The sequence below is a fragment of the Temnothorax americanus genome, unplaced genomic scaffold (genome assembly GCF_048541705.1).
Source record: "Temnothorax americanus isolate GAGA-0224 unplaced genomic scaffold, ASM4854170v1 Scaffold7, whole genome shotgun sequence".
In the NCBI taxonomy this organism is placed as follows: domain Eukaryota; kingdom Metazoa; phylum Arthropoda; class Insecta; order Hymenoptera; family Formicidae; genus Temnothorax; species Temnothorax americanus.
Genome location: NW_027509792.1, coordinates 6,626,801 through 6,653,620, shown reverse-complemented (window position 1 = coordinate 6,653,620; position 26,820 = coordinate 6,626,801). Strand labels below are relative to the sequence as shown.

The 26,820-nt window shown below is 36.8% G+C and overlaps 4 protein-coding genes and 1 long non-coding RNA gene across 15 annotated transcripts; 2 read left to right on the top strand and 3 right to left on the bottom strand.

The window, feature by feature from the left end:
* The first annotated feature begins 471 nt into the window (after positions 1-471).
* On the top strand, positions 472-2,793 carry LOC143906268 (uncharacterized). The gene is made up of 4 exons (XM_077422227.1): positions 472-715; positions 1,214-1,447; positions 1,592-1,702; positions 2,451-2,793. Exons 1-3 carry the CDS (start codon positions 632-634, stop codon positions 1,649-1,651), a joined length of 378 nt encoding a protein of 125 aa, XP_077278353.1. The 5' UTR covers positions 472-631; the 3' UTR covers positions 1,652-1,702; positions 2,451-2,793.
* Tsp5d (Tetraspanin 5D) lies at positions 1,846-15,122 on the bottom strand. Of its 5 annotated transcripts, none has more exons than XM_077422208.1 (5): positions 14,723-15,122; positions 8,147-8,258; positions 4,810-5,001; positions 3,813-3,995; positions 1,846-3,400 (listed from the first exon to the last, which is right to left on the bottom strand). In XM_077422208.1, exons 2-5 carry the CDS (start codon positions 8,222-8,224, stop codon positions 3,065-3,067), a joined length of 789 nt encoding a protein of 262 aa, XP_077278334.1. In that variant the 5' UTR covers positions 8,225-8,258; positions 14,723-15,122; the 3' UTR covers positions 1,846-3,064. The 5 variants fall into 5 exon arrangements, with proteins under 5 accessions (XP_077278334.1, XP_077278336.1, XP_077278338.1 ...); XM_077422210.1 differs by lacking the exon at positions 14,723-15,122 and adding an exon at positions 8,809-8,923; XM_077422212.1 differs by lacking the exon at positions 14,723-15,122 and adding an exon at positions 8,581-8,599.
* LOC143906267 (uncharacterized) lies at positions 6,250-19,370 on the top strand. 4 transcript variants are annotated; one of them, XR_013259473.1, is made up of 3 exons: positions 6,250-6,679; positions 18,434-18,913; positions 19,016-19,370. It is a non-coding gene; the product is annotated as an uncharacterized LOC143906267 (long non-coding RNA). The 4 variants fall into 4 exon arrangements; XR_013259472.1 differs by lacking the exon at positions 6,250-6,679 and adding an exon at positions 17,719-18,354; XR_013259471.1 differs by lacking the exon at positions 6,250-6,679 and having other exon boundaries at positions 17,719-18,666; positions 18,727-18,913.
* On the bottom strand, positions 15,269-17,574 carry LOC143906266 (protein THEM6). The gene is made up of 3 exons (XM_077422226.1): positions 17,324-17,574; positions 16,203-16,417; positions 15,269-16,113 (listed from the first exon to the last, which is right to left on the bottom strand). The coding sequence occupies exons 1-3, from the start codon at positions 17,466-17,468 to the stop codon at positions 15,877-15,879; spliced, it is 597 nt and encodes a 198-aa protein (XP_077278352.1). The 5' UTR covers positions 17,469-17,574; the 3' UTR covers positions 15,269-15,876.
* LOC143906265 (protein THEM6) lies at positions 18,950-25,879 on the bottom strand. 4 transcript variants are annotated; one of them, XM_077422221.1, is made up of 5 exons: positions 25,667-25,879; positions 24,313-24,712; positions 22,710-22,924; positions 20,317-20,502; positions 18,950-20,108 (listed from the first exon to the last, which is right to left on the bottom strand). In XM_077422221.1, exons 2-5 carry the CDS (start codon positions 24,467-24,469, stop codon positions 19,995-19,997), a joined length of 672 nt encoding a protein of 223 aa, XP_077278347.1. In that variant the 5' UTR covers positions 24,470-24,712; positions 25,667-25,879; the 3' UTR covers positions 18,950-19,994. The 4 variants fall into 4 exon arrangements, with proteins under 4 accessions (XP_077278347.1, XP_077278348.1, XP_077278351.1 ...); XM_077422222.1 differs by lacking the exon at positions 25,667-25,879 and adding an exon at positions 25,494-25,660 and having other exon boundaries at positions 24,313-24,745; XM_077422225.1 differs by lacking the exon at positions 25,667-25,879 and adding an exon at positions 25,494-25,660.
* Positions 25,880-26,820: the final 941 nt, after the last annotated feature.

Here is a 26,820-nt window from a genome sequence, read left to right as displayed (position 1 = left end):
AGACACATCAAGAAAACACATTCAAAATTTAAAATATTTATCGTCTAACAATAAGTAGCTGCAGAAAGTCCTGGGCGATACCCTGATATAACACAAATCAAATTATACTTTATTACTTTTCCAACGTAGAACAAATAATTAATAAAAACAGCACAAAATATTGCACAAATCATAAACATCGTTGTTAGAAAATCGTTCGATTTTACCATTTGATCAGAGTTTTGTTCATAAATTAGTTATTGACAAATTTCCAAAATGTCGTCATATAGTTAAAGTAATATATGATTCACCGATACGTTAAAATTTAAGCGCATACCGATGTCGTACACGAAACACGAAATTGCGCATGTCTTGAGTCACTTGCTGGCGATATGTAAATCGGGAATACAAGAATAATTAGTCTCTGTTCACTATCAGCTAGGTAGAAAAAAAAATGAGCATTACTCGAGTATAAAAGAAATGCACTGCAACCCGCTACGTCTTTCGCAAGTTTGTTTCTATTTCGTTGTCTCTCGGCTGAGTAATTTGGTGATGCCAAAAGTGTGCTCGCGAATCTAGAGAACTTAATAAGGAACCTAAAATCTCATTTCCTTGAAAAATCTGCAGGATCGTTGTTCGATAGCGACTCTAAATGCGTGTGCATCTGCTGTTGACTGTGTTCTTCGCGAGCACTGTCTTAGCGCGAAGTACTCGAGATAGAAGGGATACTGCTGTGGTACGTGCATCCTTTATATATATATATATATATTTTTTTTTTTAATTACGTAAATTATTTATAATTGCTGCTGATACGTCTAACGTTAAAAAAGCGAAAGCAATTTTCTGCGGATAACATATAGCAAACAGACTTTTAGTAACTTATCGCCGACTATTTTACAACTTTTCAAATTTTTATCAAAGTAGCCGCCAAATTAAATTTTATTTTTTGGAATACTAAAAACCTTCTCTCTAAATATTATTACATTTTTCATATTTAGGAAATCTGTGAAATAAATATGATGTTATAAAATAGAAACGTTCCATTTTCTTTTATAGTTTTATATGCATTAAAGTAACTTTATGCAATAATTTCATTTACAACTATATATTGGCTTATCGATCGGCTCAAGTTATTTTACATATCGCTTCTTGATTCTGTATTCAAGGACACTGCATAAGTAAAGTTTTATTACTTTTTACATATTCTTATCGATACATATCTATGCTTCCATAGACCACAGTACAACCTCCAATCATTTCTTATACAACTGACAATGGAAATACGAACGTCACTCCTGGAGATAAATGTGATAGAATTAATTGGGGGAATAATATTTTCCGTCAACCGTTAAAGATGATGTCTAAGCTTGTTAAATCAACATTACTAACCATGAAAAATATTTTCTCGACGTTTTTAAAAACATTAAATTCAACGGGCGACTTTATGCTGCGCGCTATGATGCAACCGGTAAGCGTAGCATTACTTATATTTCTTTGACAAAATCAAATTATTTTATTTTTCTTTTCTCATAAAAATATATACTTCTTTAATATCGAGATTTAATCTTGTTTCAAACTATGAATATTAATATAATTAAAATTTTATGTGCAGTTTGTGGTAACGTTAAGGATGATAATTAGAATGATGAACTGGATGCTGCAATTTGTTTAATTCGATATTGTCTAAAGCTAGTAGCATTAAAAATATCTTCCAAATATTTCGGTAAGTAATATATATAAGTTAAATATAAATTTCTTTTCTTACTATCGTATGATAGTTGTCTATACCTAACAATTCATTCAATCTTCATCAGTTAAATTAAAAATAAAAAATGGAACAAATACAAAGTATATGTATTATACATGTATATGTATAACCGGCTTTTTCATCACATATAAATATATTCTTTATTATTAATAATAATTTGTTCAATACACGTAATACATCACTATCGTCGTATTATCTCGATGCATTATACAAACCTTAACATCGCTTTAACTTATGATTAATCGACTGCTTCGTCAGATAACATGTAAGAATAACAATTTTTAATTTACTAAATTTATATATATTTATCTATATATAATATATATTGAATACAAAAATCTTAACAAATTATTCATGCTTATAATGAAGATAATTTCATCTACAATCTCTATTGAGTACTCGGGACTAAATCACATAATCATGCACGCTATCTATCTAATTGCTCCCGATTGTTAACGTTAAGAATCGATATGACGTACAATTATTGTAAAACAAAGATTTTACAATTATTGTAAAATAGTAACTGATTACTTCTCATACATAAATGAATATCGAGTATATAACGATTAGAAATCATCTCTATTATTAAGAAAGTAGGATAAACTTGTCCCACTAGAAAATTACGGTTTGATGATCGATCATAATCTTCATCCTCGTTATTTACAATTTGTCCTCATATTTAAATCAATTTTTCTGTTGCCAGATTTTGCTTACACGATCTATAAAAATCTTTTTCTATCTATAAACATTAAAATGATCGACGAGTCATACATTTCTGATGCTCTCTTAAGAAAGTTAGAGATATAAATAATTATCAGCTGACAAGATTGGACTATTCAGGAGTCGTGATAATCACTGGGGATTGCGAGAAACATTATTAAGATCCAGACTAAGAAGGAAGAGTCCATCAATTAAATACCTATCATATTTTTTGGTACACAGCGGAAACTTTTTGGTCAACTATATCTTTATCTACTAAAATTGTCTCATATGTATTTATAAAATGTATTTATAAAATAAATGTTCAACAATCATCGACAACGTAATTGTTATACGTTTTCTTTTCCTAATCTTTCTTAATAAACTGTCCGTCTCGTTCGTTGTGTTCGTATTCCTACAAATTCGAATTTGCGAATTCGGCGCGATTGATGAAATCGCCGCGGCGAGATTCTCCGTGAGAGTCTTCAGAGAAGGAGCAATACACCGACGAGAATCCCGGAAAAATTCGTTCCCGCTGCGTGCAACGGGAATCGGAAAATCGCAAGAAGGATAGTATCGATCTTAGACAGTGGTTTCGTCTAAGATCGATCTGAAATTCTAGGTATTGGTAGTGTCGTAACTCTTGTACGTGTGAGAGGATCTCTTGTGCTTGACCGTGCAGAAAAGAATCATGCTGGCCACCTGGCCGAACAACTGGAGGAAGGCCACGACGAGGCCCACCGTGCCTACTATATGGAGTCTAGTTATCAGCCACATTTGAATGGCGGTCGCGCATCCTTCCTTGTACCAGAGCTCCTTGTTGCGACCCTCCGAATCCAGGCGACCGCAGTATCGTTCCCGCTGCATGCAGCAGGAATCCGGCACCCGATCTTCCTCGGGCCACGCCTCGATTTGGAACCAATCCGTGTAGTCGCGCACACCGCAGCAATGAAACTGGAGGCGTAAATTTAAAACTCTGTTATATTATAACATTGATTTGACGCGTCTAGAATCCCTCTAATCAGAGCCTGGTTAAAACTTGCAGTTCAGGATATAAGAGAGAAAGAGAAAGCGATATACATTCATATGTATACATTCACATATCGCTGTCTCTTTCTCTTTTATATTTTTTTCTCTTTTTGTTCTCTTGCTTTTGCCAAAAAATGGTGAACCAATCAAAAGTTGCTGTCGTATGCGGCCAGACTCTGATTAGAGGAACTCTAAACGCGTTCTACGCAATGCGGCACGGTTAATAATTTAGTAGAGCTATGTAAATTTTTTTTAAGCTTTGAAATAGATTAATAAGATAGAAATATGTAACGTATGCTCGTGCGGTGTAGCGTGTAAACATTTTAATTAAACAAACCTCCGTATGTATATGGTCCCACATGGTAGAAAGCGTTCCCGGTTCCCTCGTGATGTTGTAATGCTTCTCAATGCCGTACAATAGTTCCTCCTTCAAGCTCCTCGCGAGATGTTCCCTGAACACGAACGCCAAGGTGCCCAGCATGAACTCGGCGAGAAACATGAGTATTACCAGGCTGAAATACTGAAAATTACAGGACGTGTAAACGCTCTCTTATTATTAATTACATTATTATACATTAATTACATTATTAATTACATGTAATTAACCGTTATTAATTACACGAAGAATCTCTGTAAGAGTTTCAAGATTTTTCAAAAAGACTTCTAATTATTCCAATACTAATTTTTTTCACAAACCGGGAAAAAACTAGCGTTGAAAAAGAATACGGAAAAAAAAAGAGAATACTTTATATTCTATGTATAATTACTATACTGTGCACGCAAGGCCTCATATGCTGTGCAAACGAATTTATCGATCCGTCATGTATTACGCCACTACCCGAATTTCACAAATACAAGCTATAATGAAAAAAATATTTTATTTTGCTTAACAGACAGATCTATTTTAAGCTGCGGTCCATTTAACACTACAAATGCTTCAAAGCATTCCTCTTCTCTTTTCTTTCAGTGAAGAAAGAAGGAGGAGAAGAACGCTTCAAAGCGTTTGTAGCATCAAATAAACTGCAGCCTTAACGTCAGTTAAAAGTGAGCAAAACAAACAAAAAAGAAAAATAATAATTTTCAAAAAATGTAGCGCCGTGGTCGGCATACGGATTGCTCTGTGACGAATTACTCAAAAGACGGCAAAAATTTAAATCACGATTTACTGACAACGAAGATATTCAAGACATTCAATTTATACGCTTCAGTCCGTGAGCTGCGTGTGCGGTATTCTGCATGCATATTACAAAAAGTCCCATGATATACTACTGTACCGCGCGCGCTTTTTGCAAGGCACGTGTTTTACAAATGGATCACGTTGTGTATATACCAACCGTGATCAGCATGCATCTTGACTGGAACCACGCGCCGCAGCATCCGAAGAAGGCGATGACGAATGTGACGCATCCCGCGGCGAGCAGCAGCGAGTCCGCCGACACGAAGCTGTACTGCGGCACCAAGGTCGCGTATCCGGAGTAAGCCAATCGCAGCCAAAGGCCCGCACCCAAAATTCCACAAGCGCATAACTGTAAAACAAAATTACGCGTCAGTTTGCGCCGTGCATCCATAAACTTTCGACGGACACGTGTTACAAAATCAGATCCATCGAAGCCGAAAATGTAGTGTACAGAGTGGGCCGAAATACGTGGGGATTATCTGGAAGGGAGTGATTCTCTACGCTCAAAATAAATCGAAATAATAAAATACATTTTTTTTCCGAATAACGCCTCCGTTTTCGAGAAACCCTCTGAATCTGTCATGAGCCTTGAACAATTAAAAGAAAAAATTATTCTTGCATTTTGAAGAATTAACAGGACAGAATATACGTTAGAGAAACAATCCATTTCAATTTAATTCGCAGAATACAATCTTGCGTATACGACAAAACAGCCAACATTTTTAACAATATCTCAACTAAATATAAAATGAAATTATTTTCTTTGTCTCACACAAATTCATATGTCTGTCTTAAGAGTCAACTGATTGAATTAGTCCTGATAGTAAACAAACCATACAGAACGTCTGTAGCGAAACCTATTACGTCAAGTATCAGACAAGTACTCGATTGACTTTCAAAGTTCTTTTTCTCGAAAACAGGGTCTTATTAAAAAAAAAAATTATTCTATTATTGCGACTTATTTTGAACCGAAAAATCACCTTAGTTGTACAATATATTTCAGGGTATAAATCATAATTATACATATAGACGATTAATTATATTAAATATTCCAAAACCACTGACTATGTTCTTTTAATCACAGCTTTAATGGTCTTCATTGCGAAATCATTTCGATTCCGAATCGGTCAAGAAAGCAAGTTGCAACAAAAACAATATTTGATAGTTTTAGGTTCTATTCTGTTTATAAAAAATCTATATACCAATCGTATTATAGTTTATTAGCAAATTATATTCTTGTGTCTGAAACTAAAATATGCAAAATATAATAGGAAACGGTACACTATAATAACTTCAAACGGTAATTATAAACTGAAGAAGTAACAGCAACTTTGCCGGTAGCTGCATGTCTCGCGAAAAGATCGCAATAACGTTTATTATTTGATAACAATAATCCGCGAGGTATGTACTTAGAGATCTAGGAAATTATAATTAAAAGCATCGAGAGATCCTTATCGCACGCCATTCGTAGCACGCGAATACACTGGGTCAATGCCGCGTTATTTTCATTCCGGCTGTTTTCCGACAATGCGCGCACGCTCGGCAACAAAAGGTGTACCTCTAGCCATGCAGCGCGTTTGAACAAAATCGGAAAGTGGAAAGTGGGCCGTGAATTAGAAAGTAAGAACGCGACGTATTTCGAATCATCAACGCGGAAGGAAGATTGATGGCTGCGGTTGACAGCCGTCGCGAAATAACTCACGGTCAATGCGCCGAATGTGTGGCAATAAAGTAAACTGCAAAATTGCCATTTCTCGCGTTCGCAATAATAAAAATAATAAAAATAATAGCGAAACTGTGTGCGACGTTATATTTCGCTAACCATCAGCAAAGTGTATCGGATGTGTCAATGCGGTGACCCGTATACATTTAACGGTTTATCGTTTACCTGCTAACTTATTAGCAAATAGAGAGACTTCCCGAGTCCGCGCTCGAGCGCGAGAGGAGTACACAAGCTTTCTATGTAGATAAGCCGGCGGTTACCTCGCCGTGCTGTCAGTGACAGGAAGTCAACCCAGCGAAACCAGGTGAATGTTGACCTTATGGTTAATTCATCCTCGCGTCCTCTATATCGCGATACGTCCGATACGCGGTATAGTCGTCCCGCCTTATCGTATATCCGACCGTGAACGAAGAGACGAACGTGTTTACGCGCAACACGCAGCGTGTAACATCCGCGGAAGTATACTTGCAACGGTAATTTATAAATTGCAACTTGCGCGATGCAGTGTGATTTAGGAAATTAATGCACTGTTACGCGACCCCGATAGCAAATTGTACAAAAGAGCGCGCGCGTCCGTACTTTCTAATTACCGTCAATGATGCGTGCGCGAAAACGGGACGGAGTTTTTGCAACAGCGTTATATAATCCGCAATACGTGTCGTTGACCATCAAATATATTCGTTTTATATCGCCGTTAAAATATTTATTATTAACATTAATTTTTTTTTAATAATTAAAGATAAATATTTATCTAGCAATGTATCTCGTCTGAGAGAGATCTGACTTTTCTACTTTTAAAAATTCTGCAATTATCGTTACTGTCTTATCCAGAGTCTGGAGCTTCCGCAATGAACCGCGCATTAGCATCGAAGTATATAATAAGGCGAGCCACAGGTGACGCGTTTCAACGGCAATAAAGCACACAAGGACACGCGCGCGTGTACCAGTTTTGCGGCTCAGAGCAAGCGGCACCGCGTTTTATCGTCGGCTCGGATACCGTAAGTTCATAGCTCATAGAGCACGGTTCAACGCCCTATTTAAGGCTTTCATCGCGATACAGACGCCGCGGACGGACGATTTCAAGTGGAATAATAAAGCCGAGGGAACGCGGTGAATGCGGCGGAATGCGGTGTGCGAATTACAAAAGCGCGTCGTCGCGTTTAATCGCCGAGCCGCGCGTGGGTCGTTATTACCGCCGGCTATTGTCTCATTTCTGTCATTTCTGACCAATTGGTGCCCCGCACTTGCACCGTATATACTTGCGTGTTTACGAATCGTGCGCTGCGACGAAACGTTTCATTCAAATCGAAAACTTCTCGCGCATCTTCCCAGCGCGAACGAGACGCTTTAAATATAGCTCAAGTGCTGCTCTCTTGAAAATCGAAATTCGCAAAGTAAATCGATCTCTCGAAATATAAACATGTAATAGATAAAATTTCCATTTGCGCACGCATTTTGCATCATTTCTGCTGTTTTTCAAAAAAATTATATAATATATAAAAATTATATCGAATCAAATATTATACACTAAAAAAAAAAGAAATACTTAGATCCAAGAATTATTTAGAATTTAATTTAATTTAATTCTAAATATATATATATATATATATATATATATATATATATATATAAATATGTGATTATATTAAGTAAATAAGCCATTGGTACTATGTGAAAAAATATTTTCTTAGATCTAAGTATTTCTTTTTTTAGTGTATAAAACCAAAATGCAATACCAAAAATAATTGATAACAAAGACACCTCTACGTACCCAGATCAAAACGTTGAGGGAGCAGAAAACGTGCCTGATGCACGTGTATCCTGTGCGGCCCATGATGCGATCTTTCATCGGGTCCTTACTCCGAAAGGACTGGTAACGTTTCCTGGAAACGTAGAAATGGCAACATGATCCCTTTAGGCAAAGGCAGGAGGCGGGATAGAGAATCTATATATCGTTTGGCTACGAGAGAAGACTCTTGAGATTAGCGCCACAACGCGAATTGACGTGAGACAGCGGTGTGCCCGCCGTGCAAGGTTACGTCGCTATCTCGACGATTGTTCACGGGTGTTAATTACATCGACTCAATCAGCAACTTTCGTCTTCCATCGCGTATACGAACGCTCGCGGAGAGGCTTATTACGCTCCTCTTTTACGTCACAGATATCATTACGCTAATTATATATCACCGATAAGAAAACCCGCACTGTGCGCATCAGCGCGAGAGCCTCGTGATGCGCATCACGGATCACCAGGAAATACTACATCTACGTTCGAGGAGCAACCTGAGGTGAACAGGACGTGGGAGGAAGGGGAAGAAGCCGCGGCGAGAGAGAGAAATAAAGAGGAGGAACAGAGGGGGGAGGAGGTGAGGAGAGCGAGGAGGAGGAAGAGAAAGAGGAGGAAGAGAACAAGAAGATCGACGTGCGACCTACGCGAGCGAGAATCCCGCTCGAACGCACCGACGAGGAAGATCTGTAGGATCGTCCCAGCTGACTGACTGCCGGCCGACCCGACCAGACACAATCCTCGTCAGACGCGACAACGGTCCGTTCCGATGTGTCTGAGAATTGGCTCCGATTGGCTCCGGTCTCTGGGTCTCTTCTCTGGGGTCTCCTTCTAGGTCCGCTAACGGGACACAGCCGCAACGAAGCCGTTCACCTATACGCGATCGCGATAAAATCCCGAATGAGAAGAGGTGGAAAGGACGCCTACGGAGGATATTGCTCGTCGAACGTCACTTTTCCCGTAGGCAGCGATCGAGTCGCGAGAAAAGAATAAGACACCTTCAAGGCCGCTTGCAAGACGTTGCAGTCTCGTTTTCCCGTTATTTCCTTCGCGTCTCACGTAGAGCACCGCTGCTCTTCATTAACCTTTTACATCCGGATTGAGATCTCTCGTACGCGTGCAGATACGCGCGCACACAGGGAACCGCGCGGAACGCTAAAGTGCAAAGGTGAAGGTAAAACTTTCGCCGAAAGGTCTCGTGTGTAAAAAAATCTCCGTTTTCCTAGAAACTCTCATTCAGCTGTATAATAACTGCATCACTTCAAACCACTTCCCACGGTGTATCGCTTCTTGATTGCAAAGATAAAATTAAATTGTCTGCATATGTATAATCTGCAATACAGTTCGTGAACTATCACAAAATCATTGAACTGCTCTATTAATTTTTTTCACGTCAACTTTACATTAATTTCTCTTTCGTAAAATTTTCCTAGAATTTTTTGACACGCCGATGAAAAGTGTGAACTGCGCGGAAGAATCGAATAACTTCCTAGATCTACAACGTGTGTTGGCGCATCGGAAATTCAAATTACGGCGACCGGTCCATGTGACTTTCCTACGTTAAGTCATCGCGATAGCTATGCAAATATATATTGATCGGACAATGCACGACGAAAGAGACGTTGAATAAAAGATTATTCCTACAATATTTCTCACGTCAGCTATGGCGCGGACCATCATCGCATCTACGGTCTCACGTTGTTACGGCGCTTTCGTTCCATCGATTGTTTTCGTCGGCTTGGCTCGCGATACGTTGTAATTAGCATAATTAGTGGAGCGCGAACACAATTTCACTAAATTATTAAATTCTCTCTCGTGTCCTTACGGAGAGTACAAGGTGAAGAATGAGATTGTCAGACAATTACTAAAAGAAGAAGCATCTCTTCCTGTGTTTAATCAAAGCGATTTAATAATAGTGCTTGAGCCAAAAATTTCATGTTTTTTTATAAAAAAGCTTCTACAATTTTATTAAAATCTATTAAATATCAATGATAAATAGATAGACATTTATAGATAAATTTTTACCTGAAATGCATAATTAATATATCAATGGTAATTCGAACGTATATAACGTATAATAACGTAAATAAAATGTTCGTACACACACACACACACACACACACACACACACACACTCGCACACCGGCGCAATTAGCGCGAATAATTTTTCAGTGCCTTTGGAAACTTCGTGTATCTAACGCGACGACCCGTTCGATGGATATCGACACTTTCCAGCAAAAAAAAAAAGAAACACGAGCATCTTGTCGGACGAGTATCCGCGTTTTAACGGAAAATCTGTTATCAGTTCGTTGCATGATTAATGCGTTCCTCTCCCTACTTGCCGCAATGGAGGCCGTTATCAGAATTGAATAATATTGATTCGCCTTATCAAGAGAGCTACGCGCGCTCTCACGCAGAACTCCACCCACCCGTCGTAACATATTCGTGCCACTTGTCGCGGACGGAGTCCCGTTACTTAAATAAGAATGATCGCGAGGAAAAAAAGCGCGAGCGGACGCAAAGAGCCGATGAAGAGTGAAATGGAACGGACGCGGATCTGAAAAAAAAAATAGAATGTTTGATCTCGTAAAAGGTGCTCGTGGACTTCACCTTGCTGTACGCGGTCACGTCTTTTCCATCCCTCGGTTATGTCACGCGTTAAGAACACGGTGACATTTATAGCGCACACTGGAAGGTGCAGAAGGAAAAAAAATTCCCTCCGTGCGTTTCAGCACGAGGTATATTTATACACCTCGATATGCTCTTATTTTTATCCTAACTGGTTGTTAGGTTGTTACATTATCATGGAAATTGCAATATCCGTGTGACATCGAGTTACTTTATCGTTATAAAATTTTGTGCCGATATTATTAAAGACGTTTCAAAACATGAAGCGCTCAAAATTCTTCTCTATTTTAATAATAGAAAAAGACTGGCATCAAAAAAGATCAATTTAAAAGAAAAAATTAACTGTTCTAAGAATTAATTATAATTTTATCTAAACACGATAAAAAAAAGAGTGAAAAGATTTAATCGACATCGAGATCAATTTTCACGGACGAAATGGAAGGCTACGCGAAAATAATGTACATTAGAGCGCGAAGGGGCGCACAAACGGTCCCCCTGCCTCGACTTCCTGCCAATTGCGGACAATTTACCATCATCTATGATCTCCCCACTCGCCGACGCCCGTCGCCGTCGCGTGAAACGTGTGCGTGTGGACGTGTGGTGCCTAAATGTAAAAGTTAACACGGCCCGGTTCTCGCTGAGAGGGGCCCCGTCCGTCTCTTTCACCATTTCATATGCCCATACAATCGCGTTAACACGTCCTATACGCGCCCATCTTCCCACGTGATGTAATCGAGGAAAGAAGCTCGCACGCGTGTCTCGCGCGTTATCAGTCTTCCGGTGGTCGCATACGTGTACGGAATGCACGGTCGGTTCTTTCTCGCCGCAAAAGTATGATTTTGCCAGGCTGTAATTGGTGGTTTCACGTATTAATCCTTTGTTCCCGCCAAAAACATCCCAAATTGCTACGAATTAACTTTTTACAACCAACTTCTAGACCACTTTTTCGATCTTTATATTATTAATTATATTAATCGTAATACATAAAATATATACGTTATTATTTATGGGATTTGTTACTTACTTTGTGCAAAATGGTTGCATAAGTCAGAATAGTTACGTGTTGAGAATGTGAACTGCAAAAGCTATAGAATATCGGGCGCGTAACGAGCTTGTTGAAGAGAGCTCTCGCGCTGTGCAATGGAGCGAGCTATATAGTATCATACTTATTATTACGACGATCTTTAATTTCCTGCTGCGAATCGACGAATAAAGATCACGATTACCTAAGGATTTATTGAAAAGTATTACGTATATAAATTAATCGTTAATCGTAAAATGATATGTCAAGACATGCGTATCCTTCGTCGGACAAAGCCACGTCCGAACACGAATCCAGTTAGTTTAATCCCTCTCAAACCCTTCTCACGCATACGTGATCGGTTTCTTAAACACGGTATTAGGAAGTCTTTTTTTGGCCGACAAATCCGTCATTGAAATTCACGCGTCGTTCTTTGAACGTTTACATACTGTCAATCCTTTCCTAAAAATAATATCTTTTTAAATACATTATAGAAAATATATATATGTTGTTTATATATTTTTATTTCGCTTAAAGTTAAAAAAGTATCGAAAAAGGTACAAAAAAGTATATACATAAACTCGAATTCTATATATTTTGCAATAATTTTGTTTTGTACGTTATAAATAATATTTACAATGTTAATATAAATTTTACACTTAGAAAATATAAAATATTAAAAGTTCGATATACAATACAATGTTATTTAAATTCTTGCTGGGAAATATAGTTACAGTGAACATAATCACGTCACAGATACGTGGTCTATTATATACCTATTATACGAGTCGAAACGAAATGTTTCCGATTGCAGTATCCGCAAATTTACATGTTTCCAGACCTAATTTCGAAAAATTTCAGACGTTAACTCGAAAACCTATGCAAGCCACTTCACAACAATTAATGATTTTGAGCGTGCTACGGCGTACCTGGCGGAAAACGAGCGGATAACGTTATAAAACTGTCGGAGAGCAATTTTATTCGAGTTTGGAATGTGCACAATTTCCCACGAATTTATGGGGAAGGGTAATAAACCGAGAAGAAACGATATCTTCGCCGAAGAAAGCGTCGATTCATTGTTCTGTTAAATGTTGGCGCATGGGAAGAGAAATCGACGAGCGACCTGTTCGCACGATCGATCTCCTGGCACTCGCGTGCGTTATCAGCGTGTTTTTTCTGGCTTAGACACGGTCGGAAAAGTGTTTGCGATTTGAAGTGAAAAACTGACGAAAGAAAGCGACGGACGTCCCGATATTTTTCAGACACGTGAGAAAATTGTAAGACAATAAAACTATAAAAAACAATAAAACTTTCTCCCTGTTATGTCGAAGAAACGAAATGGCTCCCATGCTCGTTCTCACTGCAAAAAGTACGCTTGCACTCGCGCGCTCGATTTACTATATCATAGATAAATTGTCTAATTTGTAATTACGCATGTAAAGGGTCACGTACATCAGTAAACTCGCATAACGATCGCGGTCGTCAGTTCGAGACAATTCGCTGAAAACATATTAATCCTTTCTGTCGAGGTCTAAATCATCTCGTCGAAACTGATAAGGCCATGAGATACACGCGACAGCATTAATCCGGCCACTAACGTGATGATCTTCTAACACGATGAAGCGACGCGGAGGAGACTCATTTCGAATGTGACCTTCAATAGTAATGTTTCAAAATAATTCTAATTCACACGGAGACACGCACGCATATTATACATTTAAAGAAAATATAAAGGAATAATTATATTTTTTTAATTCGTCAAATAAAATTTCCAAAGTTTCTTATAACTGAAAAAAATTTTCGCAGAGATATTTAAAAAAAATCGCATTTCTCTGCATTTTTAAACTTTTTATAGATTTATTGTAAATTTATATCTTTTTATTATTATATCTGTAATTAAATTAAAATTGTATTAAAAATAGATATTTTATAAATTAATTAAAAAAATAAAATTTTCTTATCTATTTTCCTTCCTAAAGCCTCATTTGCCATAAACTCTATTTGTTTAATCATTAATTTGAAACAAAAGCTACTGTCACGTTAATAAAAAATTAGTTCCAATTCGGCCAAAGAATTTATGGTGCAATCTGTTGAACATCTGTTAGTTTTAGACATTTATATTTAGACTGTCATCGGAGAGCGAAGATTTTAATAAAGAATAAGAAGTTGCACATTTTCCGGCGTGATTCTGTTTTCACTGAAATATAGAAAATTGCACCGCCATTGTCGCTAATTTGAATAATAGCTCTGAACAATATCCAATCTATGCATGCAACATTTCTCGTGATGTAATCGCGTAATTTTACCCGCATGCATTTACGCACCGTGCAGTTATCGTTAACTCCGTTCGCGAACGCGACGCCGAGCGTATCCAGGTTGTGTTTGTAAGCACAAATACGTGAGTTTCGCATGCTGAATCCGCGAAGCGGATTTCATAACTCCGCTTCACCGATCAAGACATAAGTGAATCGTTCGCTTTATTAATCAAGCTTCACATTGCAAAACCTGGCTCACTCGTGCCACCGTCACGACGGAATGTACTTACAAAACGTAATAACGCAAGCGATTATTTCAATAATGAAAATCGCGCAAATTACTGCAATTTGAATTCTTATAGAGTATTCCTTTCGTCGAAATTATTTTTAATTATTTTTAACATTTCTTGCAATTCTCTAATTCTAACATCAACGCGGAATCGCTTTTGTAAAATTAATTATTCGTGCTTAAACGACGCTCGCAATAATGAGAACATCTTAAATGACAAACCTAACGTTTGTCGCCGAAAATGTAAAGTCATTTGCGAAAATGACGTATTTAATGAGCGAGAATTTAAAATAATATATGAGAAAAGTAGATGTTCTCCATTAAATGTGTAAGTTTCCGACAAACGTAATGATGCACTGATCACTCACAGGTGAAATAAAGATGCTCATCCGTATTGTTCTCTGTAGGAAGCTGTCGCGAGCTCTTCGCCACCGAGTGGCTCACAAAAGTTCATGGAAAGCGCAGTCAAAAGTCGACTCGCGTAGCTTCGCGGTAGCTTTCGAGTTCGCGGATCGACTGTGCGGTACCAGTCCGCATCCGCAGCAACATCCGTTCTTCGTTCGTCCGAGCCGGTACCAGAATCGCCATCTGACGGTTCGTGATACAGGCGCGACACAACGGATTATCCGATATAACACGTTAATTACAAAAGTCAATAAAAAAGCAAAACGTGCAAGTTTTATAACGAGCGTGTAAAATTCTGATAATTAACCAATTATCGCCAACAGATGAAGTCACGTTGAATAGTGCGATTATAGATCCTTGTTTAAATAAAAATTTAACGTAACAATCACCCGTAACAATTAACAGCACAAAAGTCAATCAAAAAAATATGCAAAGTATTTTGTAATAAGTGTAAAATTCCGATGATTCGTTGGCAACGTCATCTTGAGTAACGAATGCGATTACAGATCTTCGTTCAAAGGAAAATTTATTGACCAAATATTAGAATTGTATCATCAATGTTTTATCAACATTTTACAATAAAATTAGGAACTTTATCGTTTAAGCACGAGATAAATACTTTTTACATTAATGATGAAATGTCCTGTTATCTTAAATTTATTGCGTTCATAAGATTATGAGCGCGTTACAACTAATGAGAAGTAATATATATTTAGTAAAATTTAACAAAATTTTATTCCTTACTAATTGTAGAGCAAAGAGGAACATTTTACGACATATAAACCAAAATTAAATTCTACTCAACATTGTACGTCAATTAATATTAAGATAATATAATTCAATATTACAATTTTAAATTTAAAATAGCATTTTAAAATAGCATTTTAATTAAAGAGCTTCGAAAGGCAACCATATAAATACCATTGTACCATAAATAGATATGCAGCTAATCTATGTATAATAACAGAAAAATCAGATACATTTCATGAAACTGTTATATGTATAAAATTATACACATTGCAACAAAAAATCAACCGTAATATAAAAATTATTCTAAAAGAATATTAAATAAATAACGTGTCAAACAAACGTATTAAAAAGAACATATTCTTATTTCTCATTTCTGTTTCTTCAGACTCTGAGATGACTCTTCCATGGACTCCAGCCACAACTGAAGTTCTTTGGTGGGCTCCGGCCTGCGTGTTTCTGGCTCGATTTCGGCGATTATATCCGCTACCGGAATTTTCAATCCGGTTACAGTTTGTCTGCTCAATACGACGGCGCGAATAAAATTATCCGTGAGACTGATAAATTGCTGTTCTACATAAAAGTGTTTGTCTTCCCAATAAATGAGCTGCAACAAAGAAAAATTAAATCGACTTAATTATCGCGCAAGAACAATAAAAACATTTAAAAGAGATGCGAAAAAGTAATCGATCGCACCTTTGTCGTAACCTTGTACGGCGTAAAGATAGGAATGGCCCGACGATATCGTATAGTGGACGCACCTTGAACAGCACCGCCGCCTCTTTTTGCAACCGCGGCGTAAATACCTGAATTATCGTAAAAGTAAAAACGCGCAAAATCCAACTCGCGCAAGTATCGTGCGTTATTCATGTGCTTCAAGACCAGGTCAACGTCCTGAGTGCTGCAGATTCCTGGAACAAGGGAAATCCATTAGCTATTATCTCACGACAGAGACGAAATTTTCTGGTGGCCGAAAAGTTGCAAGCTTTTCTGTTCGGATTTTTCGAAATTGTATACGGATAACCGCACTTATCCTTTGAAACGCGAACCTTTCTATTTCGAATAGTCCAACTCGTCCAATGTGTTTGTCCTACTTAAATGAATCTTACTTAATAATTGAAAGAAATCGTATAATGAACTTTTGGAGTTTAAAACAGAAATATTACAAGAAACGACCTGTATATACATATACGTGACTGTTTAGTCTTTCGGCGAATGAATATACGGTGCCGGTGTTCCGTAGAGTGAAGAAATATCCGCCGATATGCTGATGGCGCATCATTCCGTACAGTTATTTGCCGACCCACATAATGTAACATGAATACATTTGAAAACATGACTCACAGAATGTAAATGCACGTCATAAATAAGTAGTGTACAGTGTGTGCACCGGTGTGTGCATTGCACCTGGTAAATTATGAACATTTTGATGCGTCGAACAAAAATGTACGCGATACACGTAAAATGTCTTTGCAAAATATTAGAACGTATTTTTATCGCGATATGTCTAATAATGTAAATCTTATTCGCGACCTTTGCTCTTGATACACGTAACGACGACAATACGATACGACTTTGCACACGATCTATATCTCGCTTCCTCCACACTCGGCGAATTATTTAATTTTCCATAATTATTTCCATGAAGTATCGATAATATCTCAGGAAACTTCATTTTCTTGTTACGCAACGCACTTTTTCCGTTCCTTAGAATTATTTATCAATGTCCTTGCAAATAAAAATGCCTCATTTAACAAACCGCAAATAGATTTATTCACAAACAAAGTTAATAATCTATTATAAGTGTGAGAACTTACCATAAATCGTTGTCGTATCGAAGAGCTTCTTCTTCTTCTCGAAAAGTCTGCCCCAAACGATGGTGAAGATAATTCTTAGGAAGTAGTTTACATCGAATAGAATGTAGAGAACGGCGACTATCGCCACGGCACAAGAACACAACATTATCAGCTTCCTACCGGCGTATCTCTCGCTATCTGAACAAAATATATACTGTAGCACGCCGATTCGATACGCGCCTCCTCACGGTCGACAGAAGACTGACCGTGACTCGTGACTCTAGCTTGTCTGAAGGTCTCCGAAGAACCGGTTCCAGAGACACGTTACTAAAGACCGACGCTTCAAAACGTTGATTGATCGAAAAATCACAACCAAAATTAGAATCACAAATTGGAAGATTTGCAAATAAAATGTCAAGAGATATTTATAATAGACCATCACACAAGATAAACGCACATATTAAGTTCCTTATATTAAAGAAAAATAAAGAAATATTAATTACTCTGTATACAGATAATATAAATGCTAGCTGCTGTTTTTTAATTTGTTCTTTTTTCAATTTAAAATTCTACAAATATATCTTTTAACACATGCAAAATCAGCTCCGATAACCGAAAAAATGTTTTATTACCTGTTTTTCTCGTAACTATTTAAAATTTAATATCTTATTTCGCTGATTAAGTCTTAAATGAATCAAGATCGAGACTATATTAAAAATAAGGTTTTTCTATTTTTATAAAAATCTCCATTTTTTATAAAATTTTATTAATTTTTATAAATATTAGGTAACACACACGACAGAAGAAGTTAGCGGCTATAAAAAATACGTGAACTATCATTGGTGTTAATAAATCAGTGACCTCGCTACTAATTATTTATTTCAATGTGTGCGCATATCCAATCAGTTAGGTATGAAGAAGCAAATTAAAATACCGGCGACTTTTTCAAAAACACCAAGTTATTATTGCGAAAAGACGCGATTTTATATATATAATTTAATAGATAGATATATTTCTTCTCCAATATGTGAAGGCACCTATAAATATACTATGTAAATACAGATACACAGGCATTCATTATTACATCCTAAATAAATTAATATTATGTATAACATGATTTTTTCCACTCAGGAAGAGAATTTAACCCGGCTTTAGTACCTAATCGCGCGGGTTTTCCCACCTTTGGCCTCTCCGTTGACCGTGCGTGTGAGAGGACCTGCAAGCCCGAATAACACACGTTGGCGTAGCCGCGATCGTCGCCTCCTCACTGTAACCGGACGTGGTTAAGTGAAGGTTCAGATTCACGAAATATGTTAATCTGCTGTCCAGTCGCCACTCGGTTTAATCAATAATCTACCGGGAAGGTAAGAAATATGTATCTCGTCAGAATTGGACATCGATATTAACCACTTTTTCTGTTTCAGGTTCCTGCCTTCGATGGATCGCCGCTGGACTACGATGGATCGTCAATTGGATCGCCGATGCTGGACTTCCCCGGATTCTCGCCTTAAATATGGATCGCCAACCGGATCGCCGCTGGACAACGAATGGATCGTCAACGCTGGATTTGGATCGTCGCTGGACAACGCTTCGCCGATATCAAAGAATCAAGTAAGTATCAGGTAAGTACTCACTAACTCTTGACACTTTTGATTTACGTAAATTAATGATCTTTTATTGCTCGATCAATTTACAATCACACCTCGATTTCAGGATGGCCTTAGAAACTTGATGACCAATATGAGAATACAGTTTCACAACGTTCGTTTCGCGCTCAAAGATGTTATGCGATTACAAGTTACTATTATCGTAGCGCTAGCGGTAGCGTAATACGCGGCTAAGTCCCCAACATGATTATGTAGAAAATAATTTAGATTCGTAACACACAACGTTAATGTAAGATATTTAATCAGTTGTGGTTAATGGCGTGTTAAAAGATAATCTTCTATATTTTTATGTACTATGGGGTAATATTCAGTTCAATCGTAATAAATTAATTGTTACGCGAGTAACACAAACCAACACAGGAAAATCCACCTCTCTTCTAATTTTGAGGTACCTTTTTAATCATTTAATGCAAAAATATTACACGTATACAGTTATATAATTTTGATATTAACATTACATACACTATATGAAATTTTAATTAATACCTCAATATTTTAATTTTTTTTTATCAATGTACGATAATATCTTGACATTGATTTTTTACGCTCAGCAGTAAAATAGTGTATAATTATAAAATACGAAGGTAAAAAAAATCATTATATTCTTCTTCTAAAAAAAAGTTTTCTTAAGACTTTACTTATAATTACTTTCTTTTTCTAAGAATTCGACTATTCCATGATGTTTCAATATAGAAATACTATAGGAAGAAATAATCGCTCGCTGCGATTATATTAACTATATTCTTATTCCGCGTCTCGATTGCGGAACACCAGGCTTGTCGTAGATCATTTATTTTGTCGGAAAGGCCATTTACGGGCTAAGTTTCCGTTTCTCGAGTTAAACACCCAAGTCGCGAGAATCACTGAGATTAATTTGTTCTCATTCCGGAATTTCCAGAACAACATCCGTTCGACCGATGATTAAAGATGGAAATCGCATTCCGATATTCCGCTCATTACACGGTCGTGGTTGTGTATATCGGTGCCAAAACGACGTCACCGCTGGACGTCGCGGCGTCCGTTTGTCAGCAGCGCGTCGTTATTGTGGTCGGCTCCTGCCTCAACATCGCTGAGGATATCTCATTACTTTCCATCCATCTGCTAACCTCGGGTGGCATCTCTGGCCGCACAGGAGATACCTAAGAAACCACAATATGCCGTTTAACTTTTGCGCGCTTCGAGTTTATCTAATTAAAAAATAGCTGAATGGCCCAAAGCGACTTAAATAACATATTTTTATTTCAGCATAATATCGACATGTATATACTTCCTATGATAAACAGTATAAACAATTCTTCACGGTAATTGAATTATTCAAAATAATATTCAAACGTAATTAATTCCTACCTGAGTTACACCTGCTTCGACGTTCCCGTTCTGCTTCACCCTACGATTCAGTAGAGCGCCAATAACAGTGTCAGCGCTGCAGTTAAGAAGTCTCTGCCTGCAAATCGCGATTGCCCTTATGAAACCGTCGCTCGGCGTGATAAATCGATGCTCCATGAAAAAGCTCCTCTCGTCCCAATAAATAATCTGAAAAGAAATTAACGAAATATTATATTACGCAAGATTGCGTACGTACTTGTGTACATATATTATGCTAATTAAAATGTCGAATGCCCATTTTCAAATTCGTTTTTCCTATCTCCAATCGTATCTATTCTATTTATCTGCTACCAAGCCGATCAAAACGCAACAGTTTATTAAATACAAAGTTTTCATTTTTTAAATATATTTATGGAATATATATATATATTGCCTCATTTTTTTCCAAAATATATGTAACTTATTTGAGTGAAAAAAGAATATAGAGAAAGTTCAATTACAAGTGAACCGGTTCGATGCATATAATGCTTCTTTACCGATCTACCTTACTTTTCGCAATACAGTACAAATGTACAGTAATATGCACAAGTAAACCGGTTCGAAACACTTCTTTTCCGTTTTGATTTTTGCAACATTGAATACATTTATGTAACAATATGTGCACATAGTAGCACAGTTATGCGTATATATTCCCGGTAAAACATTTTTTATATAAAAACATATCTAAATATATATATAATCATATAATATTATATAAAATATGTCCGTATATGTTTTTTTCTCTTGTATAATCTCTGTTCGTTTGTTACAAGAAAAATAATTAAAAAAAGAATTGGAAAATAATTGAAAGAATAATTTTTACATTGTTTTTTTTATTGTTTTTGCATTGTTTATTTATTTGCCCATATATAATCATTTATAATCACATACATATAAATGTAATAATACATATAAAATATAATTATATATAATTATATGAGCAAATTTTTCACATTTGTAGACTTTATTTTTTTGTAAAAAAAAATACGATGCAAAAATTATCCTTTTCTTATTATTTTTCTTGTACATATGAACAGAGATTATACAAGAGAAAAAAAACATAGTATAGACATATATGGACATATTGTATATATATCACATTTTACATATTATATAATTATATATATTTATAGATATGTTTTTATATAAAAAATTTTTTGCCGGAATTATATATATAGTACCATTTTCCCATTCCGCTGCGATCAAATCGATAACGCATTCTCACCGAAGATATTTAATTTAAAATTCTAAAAGCGTTATACCGTCCGTTATACCGTTTTATTTTTTTTCAAAACTTAAAATTCGAAAATTTATAAGAACCTTTCGAGATGTGACCTGTCGAGAACACAACAACACAATAAAAGTAATAATAATTCTCGAGTAAATCACATTTTCTTCGCCAATCAAATAATAACAAGTAGAAATATTGATTGACTGATTGACTGATTAGTCCTTATAAGTTGATGTAATCTTTGATACTTATATTATATGAATTTTATTTAAATATTACCTCAGCCAGGCTGAGGTATTTTTCGCAATAAATTTAATTATTTAAATGAGATGCTTATATATGTATACGGTACGTATCAAAGATCACATCAACTTATAAGGACCAATTTCTTGGTTAAAAGTGCGTCTTAACGATAATCAAGTTTATTCAGCAAGATATTTTTCTTGTTCATTCTAGGATGCTGGACTATTAATTAATTGAGAATTAAATCAGAAATCAATCATTAACGCGGTAATCCTGGCCTGCAATTTGCCTTGCGTACATGTACACGGCCACTGCTCACGCATTTACTCGATGCCGAAGCGTGACCTTGTCTCTTGATACAATTTAATGCGTCTGTTAAGGACATTAAGGACAGGTTTCTCCGTAAGGAGAACCGAGAACCGCCGTTAGGTTCGACACTGTGTGCGTCATACGATCGCGTGGTGCATTGTAATCACTAAATCGAAATGGTGTATACTTCGGAATCGTGAATGCTTTATAAAAACATAACTCGTTATCTATTGACGTGTTTGCTATTGTGTTCGGCATATGCAATCTCCTTCAATCTTCCTGTGACATATGCAATTGATACTTCATATTTATAACTGAAAGATGTACTCTCGAAAAAAAACGACTTAGAAACTGCAAAACAGGATGGTTTATTTTTAAATCTGCAACATCATAAAGTGTTTGCGAACGTTCTTTATTATAAAAAATTCTTGAATTCTTCTTTATTATTATTGCAACAAACACATATACTATTAACTCTCTTAGTAATTCAACAAGGTTTTTTTTTATGCTTACGTAAACAGGAAATTTTCCTCTTCGCCTCTGAAAAATACATTCAAACTACACGCGTTTGCATTTAATTTCCTCTAGTTACCTTAGACGTAATTTTAAAGATCGTTAGCGGTTTGATGAAACGTCTGTAACGTATAGTGGCAGCTCCCTGCACGACGCCGGAACCTTGAGAACAAACCTCTCGATACAGATCGGTTCTCTCGAAGAAGTCGACCCTCGCGAAATCGAGCTCGCGAAGATACCTGGCGTTGTTCATGTGATATAAAAGCGCGTCCACATCGTTGGTAGTGCAAATTCCTAAAAATCATCATAAAAATAATTGTGACTTTTTTCAACTTGATTTGAAAATATCTATTACACTTTGAATCACGCTACTTTGTTCATTGATCGTGATTACATCGATTGAGCGATTAAGATGTAAATGCATGTAAAGGTAACAAGAACACGTTTGTATTGCAACAAGCGATATAATTATATGACAAGTAACACATGTGTAGAATGGTTAAGATTTAATGGTCATGATTTTAATTCAACATATCAAACTTGAAAGTGTGTTGTATAAAATTATATATTGAAAGTTTCTCAAATTCAATGAACAAGAAATTCAGTTTCACAATCCATATAAACCGCACTTTTCAGCTATAAACCGCATATAAAATAACTGCATATTTCTTTGATCAAAACCAGAGATTCTTACGTTATATAATGACGTTACATAATGGAACATGATGATTTTGAGGCATTAGTTGATTTTAACTTTGGATGAAGTTAAAAGAATTAGGGACGCGTAACTGTGGCTAAGCACCTATACATGCGTATGTATATGTAAGTATGTACAACTAATCGGTCATTGCATTCGTTGAAAAGCTATACATATACTGAACCATTCTTCAAGCAACGTAAACTTCGAGATAAAATCAAATTAGTTGTCCGCCAGAAAACGTAACGCATCAATTTGAGAATAATGCGGAGGAGATTTAAGATTTGATATTTTACGCTATATTTGACGCGTTATGTTACGCCATCAATACTCTGATTTTGCGACATTCCACCCGCCAGCTGATTCCGTACATGATAGGTCAAGGTTCACACAAGAGGGAGATAACCGGGAGGGATCGTAAGGATTCCTAGATTATATCGTAACGATAAAACGGCACATGGTAGACCTTCAATGCAATCGCTTTTATGTCTTGTTATTAATATCGAGGTATTCATAATTATTTTTAAAAATTTTGATGGGACAAAATTTTCCGTGTTAAAAGGCATTCCGTTTTATATAGGCATCGTTAAATCGTTAAAGCGATTTATATAGGCATCCTTAAAATAAATTTACCAAAATTTCAAGAATTTCCTGTAAAATATTTTATTTCTGCATGCTTTGACGTAAGAAATATCAATTAAATGTGTGCTATTTTTAAAAGACATTCTTCTATTCTTATTTTCCAATAAAATGATATTAAAATAAAAGTTTAGATAATTATTTTACGATATTTATTATACAGTTGTTTACGTTAAAGAATGCAAATGAATTTTAATTATAGTAGCATAATTAATTTATGTATAGCTGTGAGTTCGCACCAAGGTCAAACTTTTTTTTTTTCCTTTTTTTTTATGAATACTAAATGGAGCCGTTAAACTTCAAATTCGCTTCCTGAATCGAAGCTGAGCGTAAATTTCTCACGTACCGTACATCACGGTTTCATCGAGAATGTGCACCCTTCTTTTGCAGTAGCGTGCGAGGAAGACGGTGAAAAACATGCGCAGGAAGTAATGAAATTCGACGAGGCCGTAAATGAGCACGATGGCAACGAAGACCCCGACGAGGACCCAACAAATCATCATCTTGATCTCGCCGTGCTCCGCAGTCCGCTCCGACGAAAATCAATCCGGCGATTAAGGCGGACACGCTATACCTCTCTCCGTGTCGGGGGTGGCTAGACTTGGATATCCTCCACTGCCGCAACACCTCGGCAGCAGTTTATCGATTCGTCTTTGCGGTCGACGGCGTTCCACGTCCCGTCAATAAGAGCGCAGGCTGAACTCGCAACATTTCGAAGGATCGCGAACGAGTTGCGGCAGCGTCATCTTAAAACATTGGATGATGTCATTCTGACGATCCTTGTTGACAGAAATAAGTCGCGGACTGAAACGCCGGTTTTCGCCGTCCAAGGGTCAGGGTTTTTAAATTGAGATTTTGCGATCATGAGTAATTCATTGCGGGTACATTCCGTTGCGATAAAGCCTAATAGTATCTTCGTTTATAATCATATACTCTCGATATGAACAAATTTTATTACAGCACACGTGTTGCAAACGTTAAATATTAAAGCAGCTTGACGCACATCGACGCTAAATGATTTTACTGACAATTGACAGCCGATTGTCAGCGATCTCCGCCCCCCCCCCCCCACAAATTCACATCAAAATAAAATTAAATGCCTTTGATAATTATTAGAACTAATTAACTCTTTATACCTGCTAATTGAGAATACTTGAAAAGAAAAATTACGGCAACAAAACGTACGCTATCAAACGTATGGTTTTATTTAAAAATTATACAACTGTCTGCGTTTGTTTACGATTTATTTATCAAATCGTAATGCTGTCGCATAGAATTTCTAAGAATTACTCAAGCGTTTAAAAAAGACGATCCAAGCTTGTCGAAAGATAATACGCGTATGTACACATTATGTGTGCCAAGCATAGATTTACCTTATTTAAATAAGAGAAGAAAATAACTGAATCGGTCATGATTAACGTCGCTCTGCTAACCAATTTCGACTGGCAAAAGAATCAATAAAAATCGAACGAACTGTATAGCAATGGAATTTTGCACCACGCTCGCTTTCGATACTTTCGCATTTACCGTCTCATTATCAGGCGGGACACGTTTTCCCCCCGACCCATCGCGCCGCGTATTGTTCTCTTCCCAAAAAATTTAGCGTCTTACACACGAAGACCGTGTCCTTTTATGTAATTATTCCCCGCACAATGTATCACATATCTCTTTGACACCTCGACACCTCGGTCAACACTTACATGATCCACCAATAGATTTTACGAAGCGTCCGCTAATCCACCGGCGAGAAATCTTTCGGAGGTAGATCCGGACCGCGTATACCAAAGTACGCGGAAGGTACACACCGGTACGCACACATCCGGTGATGGAGGTCCTATCCCGCCGGTGATATCTCGCGTACTGATGATCGACTCGACGTCCTCGGCTGGCCGCCGTAGCCGGCACCGAGATGTCCCTTCCCAAAAGCCGCATCTGCGCCGAGGACATCCAACTAGGAAGTCCTCGCCTCTTGGTGGGAGGCTCTAGAGCGGATCAGAAAACTTACTTTGACGTCACCGGCTAGCGAGTTTCAGCATGTGTGATTGATCCGATAACGAAGGCAGACCGCAGATAAAACGGGAGAGCGGGGGATCAAAGACTCTATAATTAAAAAGAGTGGAATCGCGACTGCTGGATCTGCGCGATGATAATCGCGTCAAAAATCGCACACGATAATAGGCCTTTGGCTGAACTTATATACATACATATATATATATATATATATATATATATATATATATATGAAAAGAAAAAGAGCAAAAATGAACTGGTGCGAGAAGTTCAGTTAAAACGAACAAGCCTATATAAGAGTTACATTTCGCGGAATAATAAATCGTATCATCAAGTTCGCACTTTTAAAGATAAATTTTAAATTCTCTTTAATTTAATGCTGTTTCAGATTCTCTTCAATTTTTATTTAATGCTGCAATAACAAAAATAGATTTCCATATCTGGCTTTCAATATTTTTTGTAATAAAGTTGTGATTACACTAAGCTTATGATTACACTTTTTTCGCGCATTTTTTTCTTGTTCTAATGATTGATAAATGAGAAATAAGCCTTGCAGATAATTGTAAACTTTATAAATAAACGTATGTACATTCGATGATTGAGTCAAAGAAAAAACTAACACTTTTACATGATAGTCGAATTTGCTATTAAAAATATTTATTATAGTTTTATGGACAGTAAATTATCGAATTTATTGATTGATGACTATATATATATTCGTCAACTTTATTCTTGATTTTAACACCGTTTCTCCGATATCCTTGAAAAATATTTGATGTAGCGAGAGATTATCACCGGGCAATATTATCGATAATAAATGCAAAGCTTTGCGGAAACCGCTCAG

Coding starts and splice junctions, on each gene's coding strand:
- LOC143906268 (XM_077422227.1), top strand. CDS start 632: ATGCGTGTGCATCTGCTGTTGACTGTGTTCTTCGCGAGCACTGTCTTA. Junction 716..1,213: donor ATAGAAGGGATACTGCTGTG/GTACGTGCATCC, acceptor ATGCTTCCATAG/ACCACAGTACAACCTCCAAT. Junction 1,448..1,591: donor TGCGCGCTATGATGCAACCG/GTAAGCGTAGCA, acceptor TTTTATGTGCAG/TTTGTGGTAACGTTAAGGAT.
- Tsp5d (XM_077422207.1), bottom strand. Junction 5,002..8,146: donor CCCTCAACGTTTTGATCTGG/GTACGTAGAGGT, acceptor TTTGTTTTACAG/TTATGCGCTTGTGGAATTTT. Junction 3,401..3,812: donor GGGACCATATACATACGGAG/GTTTGTTTAATT, acceptor TTACGCCTCCAG/TTTCATTGCTGCGGTGTGCG.
- LOC143906266 (XM_077422226.1), bottom strand. CDS start 17,468: ATGTTGTGTTCTTGTGCCGTGGCGATAGTCGCCGTTCTCTACATTCTA. Junction 16,418..17,323: donor CGATACGACAACGATTTATG/GTAAGTTCTCAC, acceptor CCCTTGTTCCAG/GAATCTGCAGCACTCAGGAC. Junction 16,114..16,202: donor CGTACAAGGTTACGACAAAG/GTGCGATCGATT, acceptor TCTTTGTTGCAG/CTCATTTATTGGGAAGACAA.
- LOC143906265 (XM_077422221.1), bottom strand. CDS start 24,469: ATGATGATTTGTTGGGTCCTCGTCGGGGTCTTCGTTGCCATCGTGCTC. Junction 22,925..24,312: donor CGATGAAACCGTGATGTACG/GTACGTGAGAAA, acceptor GATGATTTTTAG/GAATTTGCACTACCAACGAT. Junction 20,109..20,316: donor TCGAAGCAGGTGTAACTCAG/GTAGGAATTAAT, acceptor GTGGTTTCTTAG/GTATCTCCTGTGCGGCCAGA.